The sequence below is a fragment of the Bombina bombina genome, chromosome 4, assembly GCF_027579735.1.
Source record: "Bombina bombina isolate aBomBom1 chromosome 4, aBomBom1.pri, whole genome shotgun sequence".
Lineage (NCBI taxonomy): Eukaryota > Metazoa > Chordata > Amphibia > Anura > Bombinatoridae > Bombina > Bombina bombina.
Window position 1 is genome coordinate 883,555,465 of NC_069502.1, and position 23,343 is coordinate 883,578,807.

The window sequence follows — 23,343 nt, forward strand, 5'->3', positions numbered from 1 at the left end:
AATCTGAATACATAAAGGTAATTTGTACGCCATTAAATTCAAATACACACTTAAATAAAATATATCCATTTGTTAAACGTCAAAATAATAGCCAGACAACATAATATTACAGCAAAGCACTATTTACCTCAGGTAATGTCAGCACATTCTTTTTTACATCTTTTCTTGGATGACAAAGGATGAGACACAGAACTTCCACTGTTTTCCCAAGACCCATTTCATCTGCCAAAATCCCCCCAGGCCATTCTTGGCCAGCTAAAGGGAAATCCCGAATTATACTAGAAAAAAAAAGAAATAAAATGCTCAACACAGATAAGAAGCAACATATAAGCTATGTAAAACAAAAAATGTGTAGCCATATACATTCTTATTATTAAACACCAATACAATCTGTAAGAGTTAGTGAAAAACTAATCAGATTTATAAAGATATTTATTGAAACATAATGACACAAAAGGATTAAAACTATCCTAGAAGGTGTACAAAATACATTAAAGGGACATAATACTCATATGCTAATTCACTTGAAACTGATGCAGTATAACTGTAAAAAGCTGACAGGAAAATATCACCTGAGCATCTCTATGTAAAAAAGGAAGAGATTTTACCTCACAATTTCCTCAGCTCAGCAGAGTAAGTTCTGTGTAAAAAGTTATACTCAGCTGCTCCCAGCTGCAGGTAAAAAAATTAAAAAAATGAAGAAATGAACAGCAGCCAATCAGCATCAGCAGTGCTGAGGTCATGAACTCTTACTGTGATCTCATGAGATTTGACTTAACTCTCATGAGATTTCATAGTAAGCTTCCTTTACCTGATTGGTGAAATAATATGATAATATGGTGCTCATCCTTTCAGCTGTCCCAGGACAGACATACTAATATGCTGCTTAGAAATCCTTTACAATGGGAGGTGGCTACTGAGAAACTTTTGAGGTAAAATATCTTTCTTTTTTACATAGAGATGTTCAGGTGATATTTTCTAGTCAGCTTTTTACAGCTATGCTGCATCACTTTCAAGTGTTTCAACATTTGGGTATTATGGCCCTTTAATACAATATTTTTACCACCATACATATTAAAAAAAAAAGTGTGCTATAGCCTTTATTTAAATTTGTACATCAGCACCCTGTTCAGGCCCCGGTGCCATCTTCAGAGCCAGGACAGACACTGATTGCCGAGTACATATTGTGCACTTACCTGCCTGTCAGTCAAGCTTATGAGCAAGAGTGTACATATCAGTTGCTCAGCATGTTCTGCATTAAGTACTTACCAGGTTAAAACTAACATTACCCTAGCGACTGTGGGTAAACCCGATGTAAGATCATACATCAGGCTTTACACAGGTAATCCTAGGATTACCCAAACGCTTCTGGATAATGCCTATCTACACTATTTTGTTGCCTCTGCCTGGGTGGTTGAAGGGGGCGCCACACCGATCCTCTGGCATCCACCCCAAGTGAACCTTTGGGAATGAGGTTTTCAAGGGGGGCTTTGAACCCCCCAGGTGGAGGCAAAAAAGATAGTGAAGATGGGAAATTACAGCGCATTATATATATGTTTGATGCAGTGATTTGCAAGAACTATTGTCTTCAAAGGATGAAAATAGTGATGTGATTAGCTTAATCCAGAAGCGTTTGGGTAATCCTAGGATTACCCGAGTAAAGCCAGATGTAGGATTTTACATCGGGCTTTACCCACGGCCGCTGGGTAATGTCAGTTTTACCCAGGTAATCCTACAATTACCCAATATCTGACTTTACCTGCAACATATATACAGACACGCATACACTTCACTAGTCAGGGGAAAAACATTATTAGCACCGTAGCCCAGAGGGAGAAAGTTACTAGTCCACTTAAAGGGATATGAAACCTACATTTTTTCTTTCATGATCCAGATAGAGCATGCAATTTTACGCAACTTTATAATTTACTCCTATTATAATTTTTTGTTCACTCTCTTGGTATCTTTATTTGAAAAAGCAGGAATGTAAGCTTAGGAGCAAGCCCATTTTTGGTTCAGCACCCTAGGTAGCCTTTGCTGATTGGTGGCTACATTAATACTTTTTAAAGAAAGATACAAAGAGAAAGAAGCAACAACTGATAATAGGAGTAAATTAGAGAGTTGCTTAAAATTGCCTGCTCTATCTGAGTAAAGAAAGAAAAAATGTGGTTTCATATCCCTTTAATGTTAAAAATATGGGAAAATATCTTGCTCGTCTGAGACTAGTGGAAATTTCTAGTCCTGTACACACACTGTATTCTATGTTTGAAGAAAACAAAAAGTTCATTTTATTGACTGATGTCAAGGTTTATGGATTTGAGGGGACACACCATCCCTTCTTAAAGGATACGATTTAGGTAGAACATACCATTTTTTTTTTAAATCATTTTTATTATATTCAACAGATTATACATTTTCCACATAATTTCAGGAGAAAGAAAAACAACAACAACAAAAAAAAAAGAAAAGAAATAAACAAATAATTAGTTAGGGGCTGAACATCAAACAGCACTCCACAAAAGAGAAAAAGAAAAGCCCCCTAATATTTTATAGACTCTTTCTGCCTGTATTAATTAAATTCCATTCTGTCATTTCTTAATCTTATCATTTTCCTGTTGAATATACTTTTTCTCTCTTTTTCTTCCCCCCCTTTCCCCAGCTTTCTGTATACGGTCAAAAAAAAAAAAAAAGAAAAACCAGCAAGTCACGACCGGGAAATGAACCAAGAACATACAATTTTAAACAACTTTCCAGTTTTTTTTTTTCTATTATCAAATGTGTTTCATTCTCTTAGTATCATTTGTTGAAGGAGCAGCAATGCATTACTGGTTTCTAACTGAACACATGGGTGAGCCAATAACAATCAGTATATATATGCAGCCACCAATAAGCAGCTAAAACCCAGGTTCTTTGCTGCTCCTGAGCTTAGGATAACAAGAGAAGGAAGCAAATTAAATAATAAAGGTAAATTGGAAAGTTGATAAAAATGGCATGCTCTGTCTAAATCATGAAAGTCTAATTCTGACTTTACTGTCCATTTAATACTATTTGCTATTATAGTACAGAATATAAACTAAATTGTGAATTTATAGTATTCCAGTGAACAAATCATTTAAGTACTTTTTGTTTTATTTAATACTCACCTTCCAGTGAAAGGGTTATAGTAAATTTTGGCTCCATCGATAGTAGTTACTTCTCGCCACAACAAGTGTAGTGTATTCTCTAGGATAAAAAATGTTATTTTGTTCTCAGTGGTTGTTAATTGTAAAAAAAATTCATCATTTATCTTTTTCCTGTAATAATTAGGGATCTGAATATCAAAACTTGAGAAATCATGGGATCTTTTTTTTTCAATGCAAGTATCCCCTTTACAAACAGAATCCTGTATAGCTAGATAAACAGATTACAAGGTAAGATTTGCCTTTCTTAAAGAGACAGTCTACGCCAGAATTTTTGTTTAAAAGCTAGATAATCCCTTTCTTACCCATTCCCCAGTTTTGCATAACCAACAGTTATATAAATACACTTTTTACCTCTGTGATTACCTTGTATCTAAGCCTCTGCAGACTGCCCCCTTATTTTAGTTCTTTTGACAGACTTACATTTTAGCCAATCAGTGTCCTCTCATAAGTAACTGCACTGTGTGAGCACAGTTATCTATATGGAATACATGAACCAACGCCCTCTAGCTGTGAAAAACAAAATTTATGCTTACCTGATAAATTTATTTCTTTTTTTGACACAATGAGTCCACGGATCATCTTAATTACTAATGGGAATTACCTCTCCTGCCCTGCAGGAGGCGGCAAAGAGCACCACAGCAAAGCTGTTAAATAGCTCCTCCCTTCCCTCCCACTCCAGTCATTCGACCGAAGTTAAGGAGAGAAAGGAAGAACAAGGTGCAGAGGTGTCTGGAGTTTATAACATATAAATAACCGGTCTAAACAACAGACCGGGCTGTGGACTCATCATGTCAAAAAAGAAATACATTTATCAGGTAAGCATAAATTTTGTTTTTAATGACACGATGGGTCCACGGATCATTTTAATAACTAATGGGAACCAATACCCAAGCTAGAGTACACAGATTATACCGGAGGGACAAGACAGGGAACCTAAGCGGAAGGCACCACTGCTTGAAGAACCTTTCTCCCAAAAACGGCCTCGGCCAAGGCAAAATTTGAAAAAGTGTGAAGAGATGACCAAATTTCAGCCTTGCAAATCTGTTCCACAGAAGCTTCATTCTTGAATGCCTGTGAGGAAGCAACAGCCCTCGTGGAATGAGCCGTAACTCTCTCTGGAGGCTGCTGTCCAGCAGTCTCATATGCAAAATGTATGATACTCTTCAGCCAAAAGAAAGGGAAGTAGCCGTAGCTTTCTGTCCATAATGTTTTCCTGAGAAAACCACAGACAAAGCAGAAGACTGACGAAAATCCTTAGTCGCCTGCAGGAAAAACTTTAAAGCCCAAACTACGTCCAAATTGTGCAGAAGTCGTTCCTTCTGAGAAGTAGAATTAAGACACAAGGAAGGAAAAACAATCTCTTGATAAATGTTCCGATCAGAAACAACCTTAGGAAGAAATCCTAATTTAGTACGTAAAACTACCTTATCTGAATGAAAAATATGGTAAGGGGACTCATACTGCAATGCCGAGAGCTCTTACACTCTACGAGCAGAAGAAATAGCTACAAGAAATAAAACCTTCCAAGATAACAACTTAATATCCAAGGAAAGCATAGGCTCAAATGGAGCCCCTTGCAGCACTTTGAGAACTGAACTAAGAACTCCATGTAGGAGTAACTGACTTAAACCCAGGCCTGATCCTAATCAAAGCCTGACAAAAGGATTACACATCTGGAACATCTGTCAGAAGCTTGTGTAACAAAATAAATAAGGCAGAAATTTGACCCCGAAAGGAACTTGTAGATAATTCTTTCTCCAAACCCTCTTGGAGAAAATACAATTCTAGGAAACCTAACTCTACTCCAAGAGTAGCCCTTGAATACAGCGTTCAATCTCCAAGCAGTCAGTTTCAGAGAAATTAGAGTTGGATAAAGGAAGGGTCCTTGAAGTAGAAGGTCCTTCCCCAACTGACGTTTCCAAGGTGGCAGAGATGATATGACCACCAGCTCCGAATACCAAATCCTGCGAGGTCAAGCTGGTGCGATGGGGATCACCGAGGCCCTTTCCTGCTTGATTAGAGCAATGACTCGAGGAAGAAAGGAAAACAGAAGAAATAGGTATGCTAAACTGAAGGTCCAAGGCGCCGCCAGGGCATCAGTACCGCCTGAGGGTCCCTGGACCTCGACCCGTACCTCGGAAGCTTGGCATTCTGCAGAGATGCCATGAGATCCAATTCCGGCTGACCCCATCTGAGAATCAGACTGTAAAACACTTCCGGATGGAGTTCCCACTCCCCCGGATGAAAAGTCTGCCTGCTCCGGAAGTCCGCCTCCCAGTTGTCCACCCCTGGGATGAGGATCGCAGACAGACAGCAAGAGTGGGCTTCCGCCCACTGAATTATTTTGGTTACGTCTATCATTGCTAAGGAACTCTTCGTCCCCCATGATGATTGACGTAAGTAACTGAAGCTATGTTGTCCGACTGGAACCTGATAAACTGGAACTAGGCTAACTGGGGCCAGGTCAGAAGAACAATGAAGATCGCTCTCAGCTCCAGAATGATTATGGGTAGAACAGACTCTGACTGAGTCCAAACTCCCTGATCCTTTAGGGAGCCCCAGACTGCTCCGCAACCTAGAAGGCTGGCATCTGTCGTCCTAATCACCCATGATGGTCTGCGAAAACAGGTTCCCTGGGGGAGATGATCCAGAGACAACCACCATTGAAGAGAATCCCATGTCTCCTGCTCCAGTATTATTTGAGGAGAAAAGTCTGCATAATCCTCGTTCCATTGTTTGAGAATGTTTAACTGCAGAGGTCTGAGGTGAAACCGAATAAACGGGTTGATGTCCATTGCCGCAACCATCAGCCTGATACCTCCATGCACTGAGCCACTGATGGCCAAGGAGTGGACTGCAGAACAAGATCAGAATCAAAATCTTTGAATTCCTGACTTCTGAAAGAAAAAACTACCTTGATAGGGAATCTAATGTTCCTAAGGAAGATACCCTTGTGTTTGGAACTATGCAGCTTTTTTCCAAATTTAAATTCCAACCGTGAGATTGCAGGAAGGAAGACAATATTGTCGTGAGGAATCCTGCTTGTAGAAAGGATGGCGCCTGGACCAGGATGTCATCCAGATAGGGTGCCACTGCAATGCTTCATAACCTGAGGCACCGTCAACAGCGAACCCAGAACCCTTGAGAAACTTCTGGTTGCTGTAACAAGACCAAAAGGAAGAGCCACAAATTGGAAGTGTTTGACTAGAAAGGTAAACCTTAAAAACTTGTGATGATCCTTGTGAATAGGGAAATGTAGGAACACGTCCTTTAATTCCACTGTTGTCATGAATTGACCCTCTTGGGCCCAAGGAAGAATGGAAATAATAGTTTCCATCTTGATTAGACTCATGAATAAAAATAGTCTTACGGTTCCCTCATGGGAACCACGAACAGAACGGAGTAGAAACCCAGATCTCGTTCCTGCTTTGGAACAGAAACTATCACTCCCAGGTCGAAGAAATTCCATACATGTTTAAGAACGCCTCTCTTTCTGTCTGGTCTGCAGAAGATCTTAAAGCAGAACTTGCCCCTGGGAGGAAAAATCTTAAACTTTTTGAACGAAGAAGGAAAGCATCAGAAGGATGAAAGGCTGAGTAGACCTTTGATTCAACAGCAGGCCTTCTTGAACTGCATTCCCCTATTCCAAGACCGATTGGATCTCCAGGAAGGCTTGGACTGCTCCCGCTTGGAAGAGGAGGTGGAAGAATTTTCCTCAAAATAAAATTACTCTGACGTCCGATTTATTTCTCTTATCCCGAGGGAGGGAAAAGTCCTCATCTCCCGTAATATCAAAGTTATCGCCGTCAAACCAGGTCTAAACAAGGTCCTTCCCTTGTAAGGAATCACCAAAGTCTAGACTTAGATGAGACATCTGCAGACCAGTACCTTAACCATAATGCTCTGAGGGTCATTATAGGAAGCTTGAAATCTTAATTTGCCCTGAAGGCAAGCATCTTTAGAAAATAAGTTGGATAATTTCAAGGCCCTTATCCAGTCCTGGATATATATATATATATATATATATATATATATTATTTTTTTTATTTTTTTTTAATGCTGCCACACTAGTAATGTTAAAACTGCATGTAGTCACTGTAAACCCTGTTGTACATACATTATTTTACCTCCTAGGGAACCGTCATCCAAGACTCCTCAGAGTCTGGCACAGAAAACATCCATTAAAGTTAGGACAAAAAGGGGTACCTGGTTTCTGGTACCAAAAGATACGTACACCATGGAGGGCACATCAAAATACTTGTTTAGCTTTACTGTACTGATTAGGGTTGACTACGCCAGTAATGTCAGAGACTTTCAGGATAGTTAGAACCTCCTTAGGTAACAAATGGAGGTGTTCAAGCTTAAACTGTAAGAAACCACTTCAGTATTAGATAAAGGTATTACCCAGACAGAGTCTGAGATTTTTTCCCCTTATATACTACTAAAGTATCTTCCTCTACAGGCTTTAGGGAAGAAACATTCGGAATAGCTACTACTGTATCTGATTAAATACACTTCCCCAAGCATTTTCCCTGTAGCATAGGAAAAACAGATAATGCAACGGATATCGCTAAGGACATTAGAGAATCAATGTCTTGCAAGTAACTCCAAATGGAGTTAGTGAGGAATTGCAGGGCACTGCATGTGTGGGCTATAAAATGTTATTGTCACTTGAGGAGAAAACTTTTAATCCCTATAGTAAAGTTTTCACAACATAAGGAACAAAGAAAGGGATTGGAGGTTCCACCGTTTTTACAAAAAACATAAGGTGACACTCTGTAGGGTCTCTTGGACCAACCTGACTCACATATGAAGCATATTCAAATAAAAGTCTTAACTTTTTTTTTTTTTATTAAATTTAAACTCAATGTTCATATTTAATTAGCCAGGAAGGCACTGTAACATGATAATGAATGTATGTATTAGGTCACATAACAGATGTTACTGTCATTTTAAATTTTAAAGAGTAACTTTTTATTGTTATGCAGGCAGAAATGGGTGGATCGGTACATAAGGTGCAAGAGAGCTGCAAACCCCCTCTACACCTCAGTTTAACCCACCTGAGGTGCCTGCCAGCCCATGCGCTCAAAATTTTGATGCAACTGTAGCGCTGCTCCTAAGCGCAAACACTCAGAGTAAACATCCTCTGTTCCTTCCTATAACCGGAAGAGTTATCGGAACAAGTTGCGCAAATAAATTGGCGCCACACAAGCTCTGCCCATTGTGGGCGTATCAATAGCTATCTGCCCTGTCGCCATTAATCCTAAATTTTAACCACTGTGATCAAAATAACGGACTGATCAGCTTTTAAGGCAGCTGCTTAGTCCGTTTGTACATTTTAACATATACACCCCCTACGCACTGAGCTTGCTCTGATTTTCCCTGTAGCATTGTCCAAACTCGTCGTAGTAGTCAACATGTAATCTCCTGGTCAGTTATTAGTTATGAAACTGCCGGGAGATGAGGGTCACATGTCGCATTCAGCCCCAGTGCCTGCGTCCAAGCTGCCATAGTGTCCCCTAACACACTAGGAGAATCTATCCCAATTTTAATGAGGCTTGAATAAAAATCATAAAGTGCGGGGGGCGGAGCCTATAGCTGTTGCGGTAGGACGTGTGTGTGAGAAGCTCCAGGTCTTACAAGTTATTTTAGAGTTATTTTCAACTATAATTTAATTTTCTTTTTGGGAATCATAGTTACACTTCCTGGTGCTATCCAAGAAGAGCCTGGAGTCACCTTACTCATAACGGATTACCTATTTTCCTCAGCTGATTGCATTACATCTAGCCACGAGACTGAGAGGCCTCTCTAGGCCGATAGTGTTGTCAAAGCTGCCGCCAATATACCCCCCCCAGGACTCTGGGTTATCAAACCAGTTCTATAGTAACTGGACAGCTCGTTAACCATAACTTCTGACAAAGAGGAGGAAAAGCTCTAGTCATCCCTTATTTCAACGGGTACTTTACTGTTTGCAATCAGTGAAAGGTCTGATACGCCTGTCGGAGATTTGCATCTTGTTTTTCCAATATGGCGCTCAATGCCAAGCTATTCCTGAAGTGAAAGCCATGCTGGATGCACACTTCCTCAGCCTTCACGAAGTACTACAGGAGGAATTCACATCCCTAAAGGGTGTTTGCTCTAAAATGAAAAGAGAGGCACAGCCTTTGCCAGAACCATTCAAGTACTCGACCCAGGCACCTAAAATCTACAAAGCTGATACATCCCGTCTAACGCTGTCAGAAGACAGTACCGGCCCAAATACAGAAGGGGCGACGGAGCAAGCAGCTTGCTGGGTGCAGGGAGCTGTAACACAAGTAGGCGCTGAATGTGCTGAGGTGAGCCCTTCGGGAGGAGTGGAGCTCCAGATAATTCGCAGCATGTTGCAACTAACCCTTACAGACAGAGGTCCATGCGGTCCGACGCCACTAAAGTGCCCCATGGTGTTTACGAACCGCAACCCTTGTTTGCACATCTCCCGACCCTCTTTTCCCTTACTGGGGAAGCACCTGGGGTTTGTCCAACTAAATTGAGGGTTTCGGGCCCACCTAAGAAGAACTTACATGGGAGAGAGTGGTCCGGTAGGGCGAGCTCATTTTGTGGAGTCCTGCTTGCAGTTGTTCCATTCGCTTCCCGTGGTTTGGGATACCCGCATCCCCCAAGCTGTGACACCTATCACACATGTAGCAGTGAACTAAAGGGGGAGAACACTGTCACAGACATTGCGCTACAGACACCGCAGCTCAGCGTGAATAACAGCCCAGACCCACGGAACACTTGGTTGACCGAGATCATTACGGTACCTGCTCTCAATGCATGTGGCCTAGGACCATCATCTCTCCAATCCGGCTTCACTCCTCCAGCAGAACCTGAACAGCTAGGGGCTTGCAGCTCCTTCAGAAAGCAGCCTCCTTAACTTATGCTTAAGGCACAAGCCATCGTGAGGCCAATTGACAGACACGGAGTGGGGTAAATATGTTTGGTGATCCGGGACTACTGCCCTATAATAGAGACATATGATGTGTTTGTTAGTAGTCCCAATTCAGAGACTTTACCTTTAATAGCAAACCCATCATACAATGACGATAACATCTGCTCCGTTTCTAGCAAATCTCTTGTAAACTAGAGAGACAGATGCCGTTTATGAGAGGTCTCAATACACAGGATTTTTCTGCTACCTAGAGACGATTCAGTGACTACCTAGTGACTCCACTAAAGAATAAACTTGGTTTGCCTTTTTAGTTAAGATCGCTCAGAACACAGATATGCCCTAAGTTTATTTTCTTTCTTACCAATAACTGCTTTTTACCATTTTTTTTTGTTCCTACATCAATTTTCAGATGATATGCATATAATTTTCTGTATAATACCTCCCTCCGTGGTAGCCATATTTAGCGATCTCCTTAAGACACCTGATTGGATAGACCTCAGACTACACAGGCCACTATCTAACACTAATAATGTGGCCACATTATTACTTATAGGCCTCATGCTTGCAGGCACTCCGATACCTTCACACTAAGACCTTAAGCCCTCATACTCTTAATTAATTTCATGCTCCTCAGAAATAGATGATTGGAGTTTAGTGGTTGCACAGACATCATAATACCCCAGAAGTTCATTTTACTCACCTATGTGGGACACTGTTGCATTCTAGTTGTTGATAGATATATATTTACTTTTCTCACATTTTATCAAGCCCAAAAGTGGCTATAGAATTAACAGACTTACCTCCATCTAGTACTGCCCTTTTATCATGGCCCAAGAGTGGCCTATTCTTCTGAGGAGGTCTCATAAGTAAGTAAAAAATGAGATTATAGATATCACCGCCTACTTTACTCTGATTCAGTATAATACTTAGACTGTACATTACTTTACTGTTGTGAATTTTACGTCAATGTCTGTATTATCTAAGTTTTGGCAATATTGCTTGTATTGTATATGTTCATGAAAATCTCAATACAACTTTTTAAAAAAAAATTAAAAAAAAATCATAAAGTGCCTAAACTTTTTCTGAGATTTCTTTCTACCCCCAGAAAAAAAGTCAGCACTTACCTCATCTTCTGTCTGACAGCAAGGCAGTTCCCAGGTTTAAGAGGTCCTATCCCTCCAATGGACCTGTGATAAAAGAAAAAACAGATTAAGATCCCACAGGTTTTCAGGGTTAGGGCAGCATCAGTATGGGAGGCGCAGTGAGAATTATGTCCCACAAGTTCCCATTGCTCTAAAGCCACCACTGCTCTACTGAAGAGACTGATATGGACTACGGCTCTAAAGCCACCACTGCTCTACTGAAGAGACTGATATGGACTACGGCTACACCCTAGGAAAAAGCAGCACAATCTTGCACTACTTTAAAAATAATAAACTCTTGATTGAAGAATCTTTTCTAACACCTAATTTACCACCTCCTTGCTCTAAACGTAGGCAAAGAGAATGACTGGAGTGGGAGGGAAGGGAGGAGCTATTTAACAGCTTTGCTGTGGTGCTCTTTGCCGCCTCCTGCAGGGCAGGAGAGGTAATTCCCATTAGTAATTAAGATGATCCGTGGACTCATCGTGTCATTAAAAAGAAAACTGTCAAATGCACTGAGATTAGCATATGAGCCTACCTAGGTTTAGCTTTCAACTAAGAATACCAAAAGAACAAAGCAAATTTGATGATAAAAGTGAATTGGAAAGTTATTTAAAATTGCATGCCCTAACTGAATCATGAAAGTGTAATTTTGACTAGACTGTGCCTTTAAATTATTGGAGGGAGTTTGCAGAACTGATGAGACCTCTTAGATAATTTTGCCACAGATGAGAGCATCAAATCACCTGGCCCTAGATGTATTGAACAATGATGGGCTTACTGTGCTGGGCTAGAAACAGTGGTGCTAAAAGCACTAAGAATTTATAGAACTCTGCTGAGATGAATCTCTGCAGTTGTGTTATCATATTGACCACATTTGAGTTTTTTTAAACTTAAAGGGACATGAAACCTAAAATGCTTCCTTCCTATTATAAAATTTGTTTTCTTGGTAACCTTTGTTGAAAATAATACTTAGGTACTTATAGGCTCAGGAGCAGCAGTGCACTACAGGGAGCAAGCTGCTGATTGGCAGCTGCACATATATTCCTGTTATTGGCTCATCTGAAACGTTCATCTAGCTCCAAGCAGTGCATTGTTGTTCGTTCAATAAAGGATACTAAGAGAGCAAAGCAAATTCAATAACATCAGTTAATTGGAAAGTAGATTAAAATTATATGCTTTGTCTGAATCCAGAAATAATTGTTTTGGGTTTCAAATCCCTTTAAAGGGACATTAAACCCATCATTTTTCTTGGATGATTCAGCAAGAGCATACACTTTTAAACAACTTTCCAGTTTACTTAAATTACCAAATTTGCTTCATTCTCTTTGTGTCCTTTGTTAAAGGAGCAGCAATGCACTGCTTGGAGCTAGCTAAAAACATTGGGTGAACCAATGACAAGAGGAATATATTGTGCAGCCACCAACCACAAGCTAGTAGTGCACTGCATGCTCCTGAGCCTAGGTATACTTATCAACAGAACAAAACATTAGATAACAGAATAAAAATGCAAAGTTGTTTAAAAACATAAATTTATGCTTACCAGATAAATCCCTTTCCTTCCTGGCAGGGAGAGTCCATGACTTCATTCCTTACTGTTGGGAAATACAACACCTGGCCACCAGGAGAAGGCAAAGACACCCCAGCCAAAGGCTTAAATATCCCTACCACTTCCCCCACCACCAGTCATTCTGCCGGGGGAACGAGGAAAAGTAGGAGAAACATCAGGGTATAAAAGGTGCCAGAAGAAAAAATATAAAAAGGGATACGCCCATCGAAACAAAATTTACGGCGGGGTCGTGGACTCTCCCTGCCAGGAAGGAAAGGAATTTATCTGGTAAGCATAAATTATGTTTTCCTTCCATAAGGCAGGGAGAGTCCACAACTTCATTCCTTACTGTTGGGAAAACTATACCCAAGCTCCAGAGGACACTGAATGAATAACGGGAGGGAACAAAAAAAAAAAAAAAAAAAGAAAGAGAGGCGGACCCTATTCTGAGGGCACCACAACCTGCAAAACTTTTCTCCCGAAAGCTGCTTCAGCCGAAGCAAAAATATCAAACTTGTAAAATTTAGAAAAAGTGTGTAAGGAGGACCAGGTAGCCACCTTACAAATCTGATCCATAGAGGCTTCATTCTTAAAAGCTCAGGAGGAAGCCACTGCTCTAGTGGAATGAGCCGTTATCCTCTCAAGAGGCTGATGTCCCGCTGTCTCGTAAGCTAAGCAGATGACACTCCTCAACCAGAAAGATAGGGAAGTCGTAGTAGCCTTCAGTCCCTTACGCTTCCCCGTATAGATGAAAGAGAGGAAGATTGGATGTGGTTCCTGGTTTGAAGTTTTATCTTCAGGCTACTAAGGAGTTCAGACAGATTGTGAAGCAAACATTCCTTCGCTGAAGAAGGATTAAGACAAAATGAAAGAACAACAATCACCTGATTGATGTTGCGATCCGACACTACCTTAGGAAGGAAACCTAATTTGGTACGTAAAACTCCCTTATCAGCATAGAAAACAAGATAAGGGGGATCACTTGCAAAACAGACTTCTCAGACACTCTGCGCACAGAGGTTATTGCCAACAAAAAGAGAACTTTCCAAGATAACAATTTAATGTCAACAGCATGCATAGGCTCTAATGGAGCCTGTTGCAAAACACGTAGAACAAGATTGAGGCTCCAAGGCGGAGCCCCAGATCTAAACACAGGTCTGATCCTAGTCAGAGCCTTGACCAAGGACTGCACATCCAGGAGCTCAGCAGTAACACTGACAGGGCCGAGATCTGTCCCTTTAGGGAACTACCAGATAGACCCTTCTCCAGTCCATCCTGGAGAAAAGATAAAATTCTGGCAACCTTAACCTTGTGCCAGGAAAACCCACGCTCTTCACAACAGTATAAGTAAGTCCTCCATACTTTATGGTAGATATGATGAGTAACTGGATTACGAGCTTGAATCAATGTATCGATAACACTCTCAGAAAAACCTTACTTGGCTTCCAATCGTGAAGAAAGGCAAAGAATGACTGGGGGGATAGAGGAAGTGGGAGGGATATTTAAGCCTTTGGCTGGGGTGTCTTTGCCTCCTCCTGGTGGCCAGGTGTTGTATTTCCCAACAGTAAGGAATTAAGTCATGGACTCTCCCTGCCTTATGGAAGGAAATTAGTTTATTTTTTTACTTCACTGTCCCTTTAAGCCAATCTGCACAACAAATCCTAGGAACTGGAATATTGTGTGAATCTTTACCAGTGTACAGCACCAGTACTTATTGAGTTGTTGGAATAGCCACACTATTTCTCATACATACAGTGTAGTTTACTGAAAACCGCAACACTAAAGAATATTCAGGATGATAGCAATGCTACCACAGCAACGCTGACTGGATACAAGCTCAGAGAGATGGCAGTGTTATGTATTGCGTCAGTGAAGACTTTGCGTCATACAAGCCTCTGCTAACTCTCTGAGAAGGTGTGGTGTTTAAATACTGGTACACAGCCCTCACAGCATATGCGAGTATGCCGCTGAAAAACAGTCAGTTTTCACCTTTTTATACAAGCATATCAGAAAGGCATTACAGATATTGAATTATTTAGTTGCCTTGTTTTTCTTGTGCTTCCATAAAGGTCTGTAAAAATCCAAGTAAAACTCCATTTGCAGAGCCCAATATTTTGCTGGTAGATCATTTACTAATTAAAACCGTTTTTTCTGATACAAATTGAGTCTCTACTTATGGATTGGAATAGCTAAGAAAATTAAGGGAGAAAAATAATAGGAGTTAAAGGGAACAAAGCACATCAAAATCACACTTTCATCATACGTATGTAGCATACAAATGTAAAAACAAACTTTCAAAATTACTTCTATTATCACATTTACTTTGTTTTGTTGGTCATTTTTTTGTTAGCTGAGCATCATGGGAAATGTAGTTCCAAAACCTCTGGAGGGCCAAGTTTGAGAATGTCTGCTTAGAAGCTATTTCTCAAATCCAAATAAAGTACCCTTAACTAAATTAAATGGGCTATGAAAGTGCATGTAATTTTAAGACACTTTAAAATGTACTTCTATTACAAAAAATACTTTGTCTCTTTGTATCCTTTTTTAAAAGCATATATACATATCTTCAGAGGCAGCAATGAACTACTGGAAGCTAGCTGGTGATTGGTTGCTACACACATTTGTCTCTTGTCATTGGCTCATCAATTGTGTTTATGTCACAGTTGTGCATTGCTGCTCTGAAGCGCACTTTAACTATGTGTAGCATTTTTGTTTTGTGCATGTATGTGCATTTAAATGCTTTCCCTACACCCTGAACAGCCCAAGAAAGAAAATACTTAAAAATCTGAATGGTTAGGGGCCCTGAAGTTGGTAAAAACTGCTAAGAAATTAAAGAAAAACAAGCTTCTGGCTGACTAGGATGCCTGGTATAACATATACAGCCTTGACTTGACTCCAACGCATTTTATTTAAGAATAATGTAAAGTAAACAAATCTACAGTAAAATAAATGCCCAGTTAGCGTTACAAAACTGACTTCTGAGGTTTGCAGAAAAATTCAGAATTTGAAAGAAGTGTAGCAAAAATTGTTATGAGGAAGTATTTGTCCGTAGAGAACGTACCATTAGAAAGGGTAGTTCGGACATTTTCTCTCTGTAGCATCCAGTTAACAGCTTCATTCTGATATGGACGTAGAACTGGAATCAAAGCCGGGTGCTGCACATCTTCCCGCAAGACATGGACATCTTGCTGGTGGGTTTGTCTAACATAGTCATAAAGTTCTTCAATGTTTTGCCTCTCAAGTTCTTGGTCTGCTTCCTCCTCGTTTTCTTCAACGATATCTGTATCAGGAAGATATCCGATTAAGTAAAGGTCACTGCTGCAGAATAGCAACATATGGATCATGAATCCAAAATATGGCTATTATGTTAGATCATTTTACAAAAGAAGGAAGAACCAAATAATAAAATAAGTAAAGTTAAAGACTACTTTCTTTCTAATATTTGTTTTAGGTGAGGGGGACTTGTGGGAGTTAGCTATGGGTGTTTTATAGGCACAGCCATGACTGCAGAAGTGGGAAAACTAGTTTCTCCATTGGCGGATTAAGCGGACATGACATGGGCATGATTGGACAAACTGTGGGGAGTCAGGAAAGGCCATGGACAGAGCCTGGGCAGTCCTTGGTTTAAGTCCAGAAACTGGCACATTTGCTCTAAAGAAAAAGTTGCAGAAGGGACTGCACAGAGTTCCCAAACTGAGAACCACACAATATCATGGACAATTGGGAGCTCTACATTTTTCTAAGCAATCATTTTTCAAAGAAAATAATTTATAGAAACCGATCTTGAGGAAATCGGGAGACACATGTACCATTCCCAAATTTAGTGGCAGATAAAGCCTTATTTATAAAAGAATATTATTTAGAATTATTCATTTTCTAATAACTACAAATCTAACAGAAAACGTCTTTACTGCTTTGTTTTTAAAGTACCAAAGGAACTGCTGCCTCTGGTGCTTTCCATTGCCTCCAAGGTGCATTACTGTGAATTATTTTGAAAACAGGTAATTTTGCATAGTGCAGTATGTAACTACTTTAATTTTTGCAAAAAAACATTCATAATAATGTTATTCTATTGATAAAGATTTATGGTATTTTAAAGTGATAGTAAATCCTAGCGTTTCTGAAATGCTAGGATTTACCAGTGCAACAAATAAAGGGGACTTTCAGTCATGAAGTATAAAATACTTCATGCTGAAAGTTCCTTTATTTGTCTGTAGAGCAGTGCTTTCCAAACTGTGTGTCGGGACACACTAGTGTGTCGGCGGCAGTGTGTAGGTGTGTCCCTGCTTCAGCACAAATTTGTTTTAATTTTTTTTTTTTTTTTTTTTCTGACTTTCCGTCTGCCTGCTACGCATATCACATGGTTGACACGTGATTGATACCTAGTGAGTCACAGATCATCTTAACCTATTGGCGAAGCTCAGTGGGAACTGAAACTATTCCCATTGGTAGCACATTGACTCCTGACTGCACGTGTAGTCTCCTTAATTGGCTCGTGACTGCATGTGTAGATAGTGAGTTGGACAGCAGTGTGTTTGCAACGCGGGCAGTAGTCAATCGGACTCACCGAGCTCTGAGGGCGGCAGCTTAAATGCTGAGCTGAAGTCAGTGGGGGTTTTTTTGCAACTAGCTCCCAGTAGTGCATTGCTGCTCCTGCTCTTGATATATGGATAGGAAGTGGAAGCTTAAGAAATGCTTGATGATGAAATGTGAGTGTCTTTATCTAATATTCCACCAAATATTCAGAAATTGTGTTCATCCCATCAACCTCATACATCCCATTAAAATATCAAGTAGCTATTGGTGTTATTAAACTTTTTTTAATTCTTGCACATACTTACATACTGTTACTTGTAAATACATTTCATTATTATATAATTCATGTATGTGTCCGTATCTCTTAAAACAAGTTAGTTTAACCTTCTTTTTGCTAGTACAACTGAATTACTGTGTCGCGAAATGATGTAGGTCTAAAAAGTGTGTCACCAACATAAAAAGTTTGGAAAGCTCTGCTGTAGAGATTGCCTCGCTGAGTTTCTCAGGCTGCCCACGCAGGAATGCTATTTATCATTGAAGGTGATTTTAGCCAATAGCTGTGCGGACCAGCTGGCATTATGCCGGAAAGCTAGCACGCTATTGGCTAGAATAATTAATCTTTAGCCTAACAGTGTACCCTTTATTTAACTGTTTTTTAACACTTCTATAAAACTGGCCATTCCCTTTGTCAGGTACAATAGTATGAGCTATAAATTCTGTCATCAGAACATAGCTTAAAATAGTACCATTAATTACTCAGTGTGTTAAAGAACTAGATAATATTCTTTTACATCTTTTCATTACCTGGAATCATAAAGTTATAGAACTTTTCCATCAGCCTTTGAATCAGAAGACAAGATTTTTTCATCCTTCCATGTCCTTCGCTAAGAAAATCTGGCTTGGCCACGATTGATTCCAAGAGGTAGATCCCAACCTGAAAGTAATGGGAGCTGTTTATAAGCCATAAAAAGCTAAATAAATATGCTTTAACTGTAGGTCTTCTATTGGACATTTTTTAGTATCTTGTAATCTAAAAATAGTAATGCACTATTGATTCTTTCAGACGTTAATTGGAACTTGTATCATTATGCCATTTATTTTAGTAACCTATTTTTTCTATATAAAAATGTTATTACTCCTAAAAATAACAAAATCTGCAGCTTAAAAGTGACACTGAACCCAAATTTTTTCTTTCGTGATTCATATAGAGCATGCAATTTTAAGCAACTTTCTAATTGACTCCTATTACCAATTTTTCTTCATTCTCTTGCCATCTTTATTTGAAAAGCAAGAATGTAAGTTTAGAAATCGGACCATTTTTGGTTCACAACCTGGGTTGTGCTTGCTGATTGGTGGCTAAATACACTCACCAATAAACAAGTGCAGTCCAGCATCTGAACCAAAAATTGTCTGGCTTCTTAGCTTAGATGCCTTCTTTTTTAAATAAAGATAGCAAGAGAGCAAAGAAAAAATTATAATAGGAGTAAATTAGAAAGCTGCTTAAAATTGCATGCTCTATCTGAATCATGAAAGAAAAAAAATTGGGTTAAGTATCCCTTTAACCCCTTAATGACAACTGACATACCAGGTACGTCATGCAAAAACGAACAGTTAATGACAATAGACGTACCTGGTACGTCAGTTGTCTAACAGAGTGCTGGAAGCGATCGCAATCGCTTCCAGCAGCTCTCAGGGTATTGCAGTGATGCCTCGATATGGAGGCATTCTGCAATACCTTTTTAGAAGACTCCGATGCAGAGAGAGCCACTCTGTGGCCATCTCTTCACCGGTAGCGATGCTGCCGTTCGTTGGTGGGTGGGAGCGTAACAGGGAGGCGGGTGGGCGGCCCATCGCTACCCAGCATCCGGTTCCTGTAAGTGCAATGTGCACGCCGGGTGCCGGGAGCGTGCGGGGGCGTGCGCACGCGTGTGTGCGCGCGCACTAGCCACTGACACCAATGAGGAGGGAGAGGGGGGAAAAAAGATTAAAAAATTTTAAATATAAAAGGATCTGGGAGGGGGGTATTGTGTGGGGGGGGGGGCTGCTACACTACAGAAAAAAATAAAAAGTGCAAAAGAAAAAAAAATACTTTTATTTTTGGGGGCAAACTGTGTACTGGCAGACAGCTGCCAGTACCCAAGATGGTGGAAATTAGGTAGGGGAGAGGGTTAGAGAGCTGGGGGGGGGGGTCAGGGAGTTTGGGGTCTAAGGCAGGGGTCCATCACAGCTAAAATATTTTATTATCTTTATTTAAAAAAAAAAAAAATCCTTTTATTTAGTACTGGCAGACTTTCTGCCAGTACTTAAGATGGCGGGGACAATTGTGGGGTGGGGAGGGAAGAGAGCTGTTTGGGAGGGATCAGGGGGTAGGATGTGTCAGGTGGGTGGCTGATCTCTACCCTAAAGCTAAAATGAACCCTGCAAGCTCCCTACAAGCTACCTAATTAACCCCTTCACTGCTGGGCATAATTCACGTGTGGTGCGCAGCAGCATTTAGCGGCCTTCTAATTACCAAAAAGCAACGCCAAAGCCAAATAAGTCTGCTATTTCTGAACAAAGGGGATCCCAGAGAAGCTTTTACAACAATTTGTGCCATAATAGCACAAGCTGTTTGTAAATAATTTCAGTGAGAAACCTAAAATTGTGAAAAAAGTATTTTTTTTTTTTTTTTATTTGCTCGCATTTGGCGGTGAAATGGTGGCAAGAAATATACCAAAATGGGCCTAGATCAATACTTGTGGTTGTCTACTACACTAAAGGAAAAATTAACCCCTTCACTGCTGGGCATAAAACACGTGTGGTGCGCAGCTGCATTTAGCGGCCTTCTAATTACCAAAAAGCAACCCCAAAGCCATATAAGTCTGCTATTTCTGAACAAAGGGGATCCCAGAGAAGCATTTACAACCATTTGTGCCATAATTGCAGAAGCTGTTTGTAAATAATTTCAGTGGGAAACCTAAAGTTTGTGACACAATTTGTGAAAAAGTGAACTTTTTTTTTTTTATTTGATCGCATTTGGCGGTGAAATGGTGGCATGAAATATACCAAAATGGACCTAGTAGGTACTACTGGGAGCTTGCTGCACATATATGGCTCTTGTCATTGCAACTATAGGATACCAATAGAATGAAGCAAATTTGATGCTCTATCTAAATCATAAAAGAAAAAAAAAATTGGGTTTCATCTCCCTAATATATAAAAACAGGGACAATAGTGGATAAATAATAAAGGCATGAACTATAGCTCTGAAACACTTTGCCATCAGTCTTTTTTAAAGGGAATCATAGCTTCATTCCTATATAGTGCGCTAACCATTAGGAATAAGTCAATATAACCATCAGTCACAACCTGCTGTAATCACACAATCAACAGAAGATTGATAGATGATACTAGTTGTCAGTATACATCGATTACAGCTTTACTAAATGGTTTTAACATTGCCCTGAAATACACATACTTAAAATACAAGATAAAAATATGATGTTAAAGGAAAAGAAAGTCAATGAATTCAACTTGCATGATTCTGATAGAAAATGTCATTTTAAAGCACTTTTAAATTCACTTCTAGTTTTGTTTTGAAATTGACTTTGTTCTCTTCATATCCTTTGCTGAAACCCCTTTGCAGGTGTTAAACACAGAGTAGTGCAGGGTCGATAGTCTTAAAATTTTATGCTCTAATTAAACTAAATTATTGATAATAGAAGGAAACCTATTAAAATGTCATGCTATTTCTAATCCATTTAAAGGGACATGAAACCCCAAAAAATTATTTCGGGATTCAGACAGAACATACCAGGTTTTTCAAAGTAAGTTCAGGAGCAGCAAAGAACCTAGGTTCTAGCTGCTGATGGGTGGCTGCATATATATACCGATTGTCATTGCCTCACCCATGTGTTCAGTTAGAAACCAGTAGTGCATTGCTGCTCCTTCAACAAAGGATACCAAGAGAACAAAACAAATGAGATAATAAAAGTAAATTGGAAAGTTGTTTAAAATAACATGTTCTATCTGAATCATGAAAGAAAATATTTGCGTTTCATGTCCCTTTAAGTTTAATTTTGACTTTAATTAATTGTAGAATGTATTTTTCAGTTATTATAGCACTCAAAGGATACCAAGAGTAGTAAGCAAAATTGATAAAAGAAGGAAACTTCTATTAAAATGTCATGCTCTTTCTAATCCATTTAAGTTTAATTTTGACTTTACTGTTCCTTTAAATGTATTTTTAATTGTCGCCATAAACTAGGTGTTTACATGACTACCTTTACATATCAAAAGTAATTTGCAAAGAACAAAATAAAGAAAAAGTACTTGCATTTTTTATAATAAATATAATTATAATAAAATATATGTCACATGCTTAATATATAAAAACTACTGGTTATGATAAGAAGCAAAAGAGGGATAGAATTAAAGAAAGGACCTTGTTGGTTCCGAGCAGAAACTGCTGCTGATCCATTTTTAACCCCTTAGCGACTACTACGTATCCTGTATGTCGCTGGACGTTAAGGTTTTTTTGACCCATAATAGTGCGGGTTTTGCGGCTAAACTGCACCAAACAACCAAGCCCCATTAAAAGACCAGCGATGTCGTTAAAGGGACATTGAACCCAAATGTTTTCTTTAGTGATTCAAATAGAGCATGAAATTGTAAGCAACTTTCTAATTTACTCCTATTATCAAATTTTCTTCATTCTCTTGGTATCTTTATTTGAAATGCAAGAATGTAAGTTTAGATGCCGGCCCATTTTTGGTGAACAACCTGGGTTGTTCTTGCCGATTGGTGGATAAATTCATCCACCAATGAACAAGTGCTTTCCAGGGTCTGAACCAAACAAATAGCTTGGGTGCCTTCTTTTTCAAATAAAGATACCAAGAGAACGAAGAAAAATTGATAATAGGAGTAAATTACAAAAGTTGCTTAAAATTGCATGCTCTATCTGAATCACTAAAGAAAAAAAATTGGGTTCAGTGTCCCTTTAAGGGGATAAGACTAGAGCTGCTAACTGGATCAGTGGTAGTTTCTGCTTGAAACCTGCAGTGCGCTACCCCCACTGCAACATGTAAATATTATTAGTTTTATAAATAAGAAGCAATTGCGCATACAATCCTACAATGTGAGAATACAGTTTTCTGTTTTCATGAATATATTTTAAAATCCAGTTTTACCGAATGCAAATGCAACAAATATTTTGAAATATTAGAGCAACTAATAAAAGAGAAAACAAATCATTGATCATCAATGCGCTCACGTGATTTGAGATTGGATTATGGGGCTGCCTACACTGCTAGGCACGCCCCCCCAGTCCGATACTTGCTTTTGTCAAAGGGGGAAGCTGCAGTACGCCGTATAAGGTAGGACATTCCATGCTGTTCTAATGGTTAGGACAGCATGGAACGTCCTTATGGCGTGAAGGGTTTAATACTGTAACACATTAGAAAAAAAATATAAGGGAAGAAATATCACACATCCGCAGCTAAGTTAATCACATTATTATCACTGTTTATTAGGCTCATTTAATTGTGGCATACTTGGGTATATCACTTAACCTCCCAAATTTCATCATGGCATATTTTCCTTGTGATATTCCACTGTGGCCCTATATGATACACTACACTTTATTTGGCGCACACTTTATATCAGCGTTTCTCAACTCCAGTCCTGAAATGTCACTAACTGGACAGATTCTAAGGATTTCCCTACCCGACATAGGTGAGACAGTCAGCCCAGGCAGGGGATTAGAACCTGACCTGCTAGGGGTGCTTCAGAGTAAAACTGAGAAACACTGATTTCTGTGATACATTCAAATATTTACCTTAGCTGCATCAGGGGGAAGAATTGATGGAAGGACAAGTGCTCTAGTGCCCCTTTCCAAGGCTCCTGGTAACCCCAGGGGTGTACCACAGGTTAAGAAACTAGATATTACATCGCTTTGCTTAAAGGGATATGAAACCAATTTTATTTTTCTTTCATGATTCAATTAGAGCATGAGATTTTAAACAACTT

The 23,343-nt window shown here is 39.5% G+C and overlaps 1 protein-coding gene across 1 annotated transcript in view; it reads right to left on the reverse strand.

Annotated features, from left to right (window-relative positions):
* SHPRH (SNF2 histone linker PHD RING helicase) overlaps positions 1 to 23,343 on the reverse strand; it is a 307,366-nt gene that overhangs the window by 278,223 nt on the left and 5,800 nt on the right. Inside the window, exons 3-6 of the mRNA XM_053712489.1 lie at positions 18,142 to 18,271; positions 15,863 to 16,081; positions 3,144 to 3,222; positions 128 to 278 (exon numbers count right to left, since the gene is read on the reverse strand). Of these exons, the coding sequence (XP_053568464.1) occupies positions 128 to 278; positions 3,144 to 3,222; positions 15,863 to 16,081; positions 18,142 to 18,271 (579 nt within the window). The remainder of the gene's footprint in view (positions 1 to 127; positions 279 to 3,143; positions 3,223 to 15,862; positions 16,082 to 18,141; positions 18,272 to 23,343) is intronic.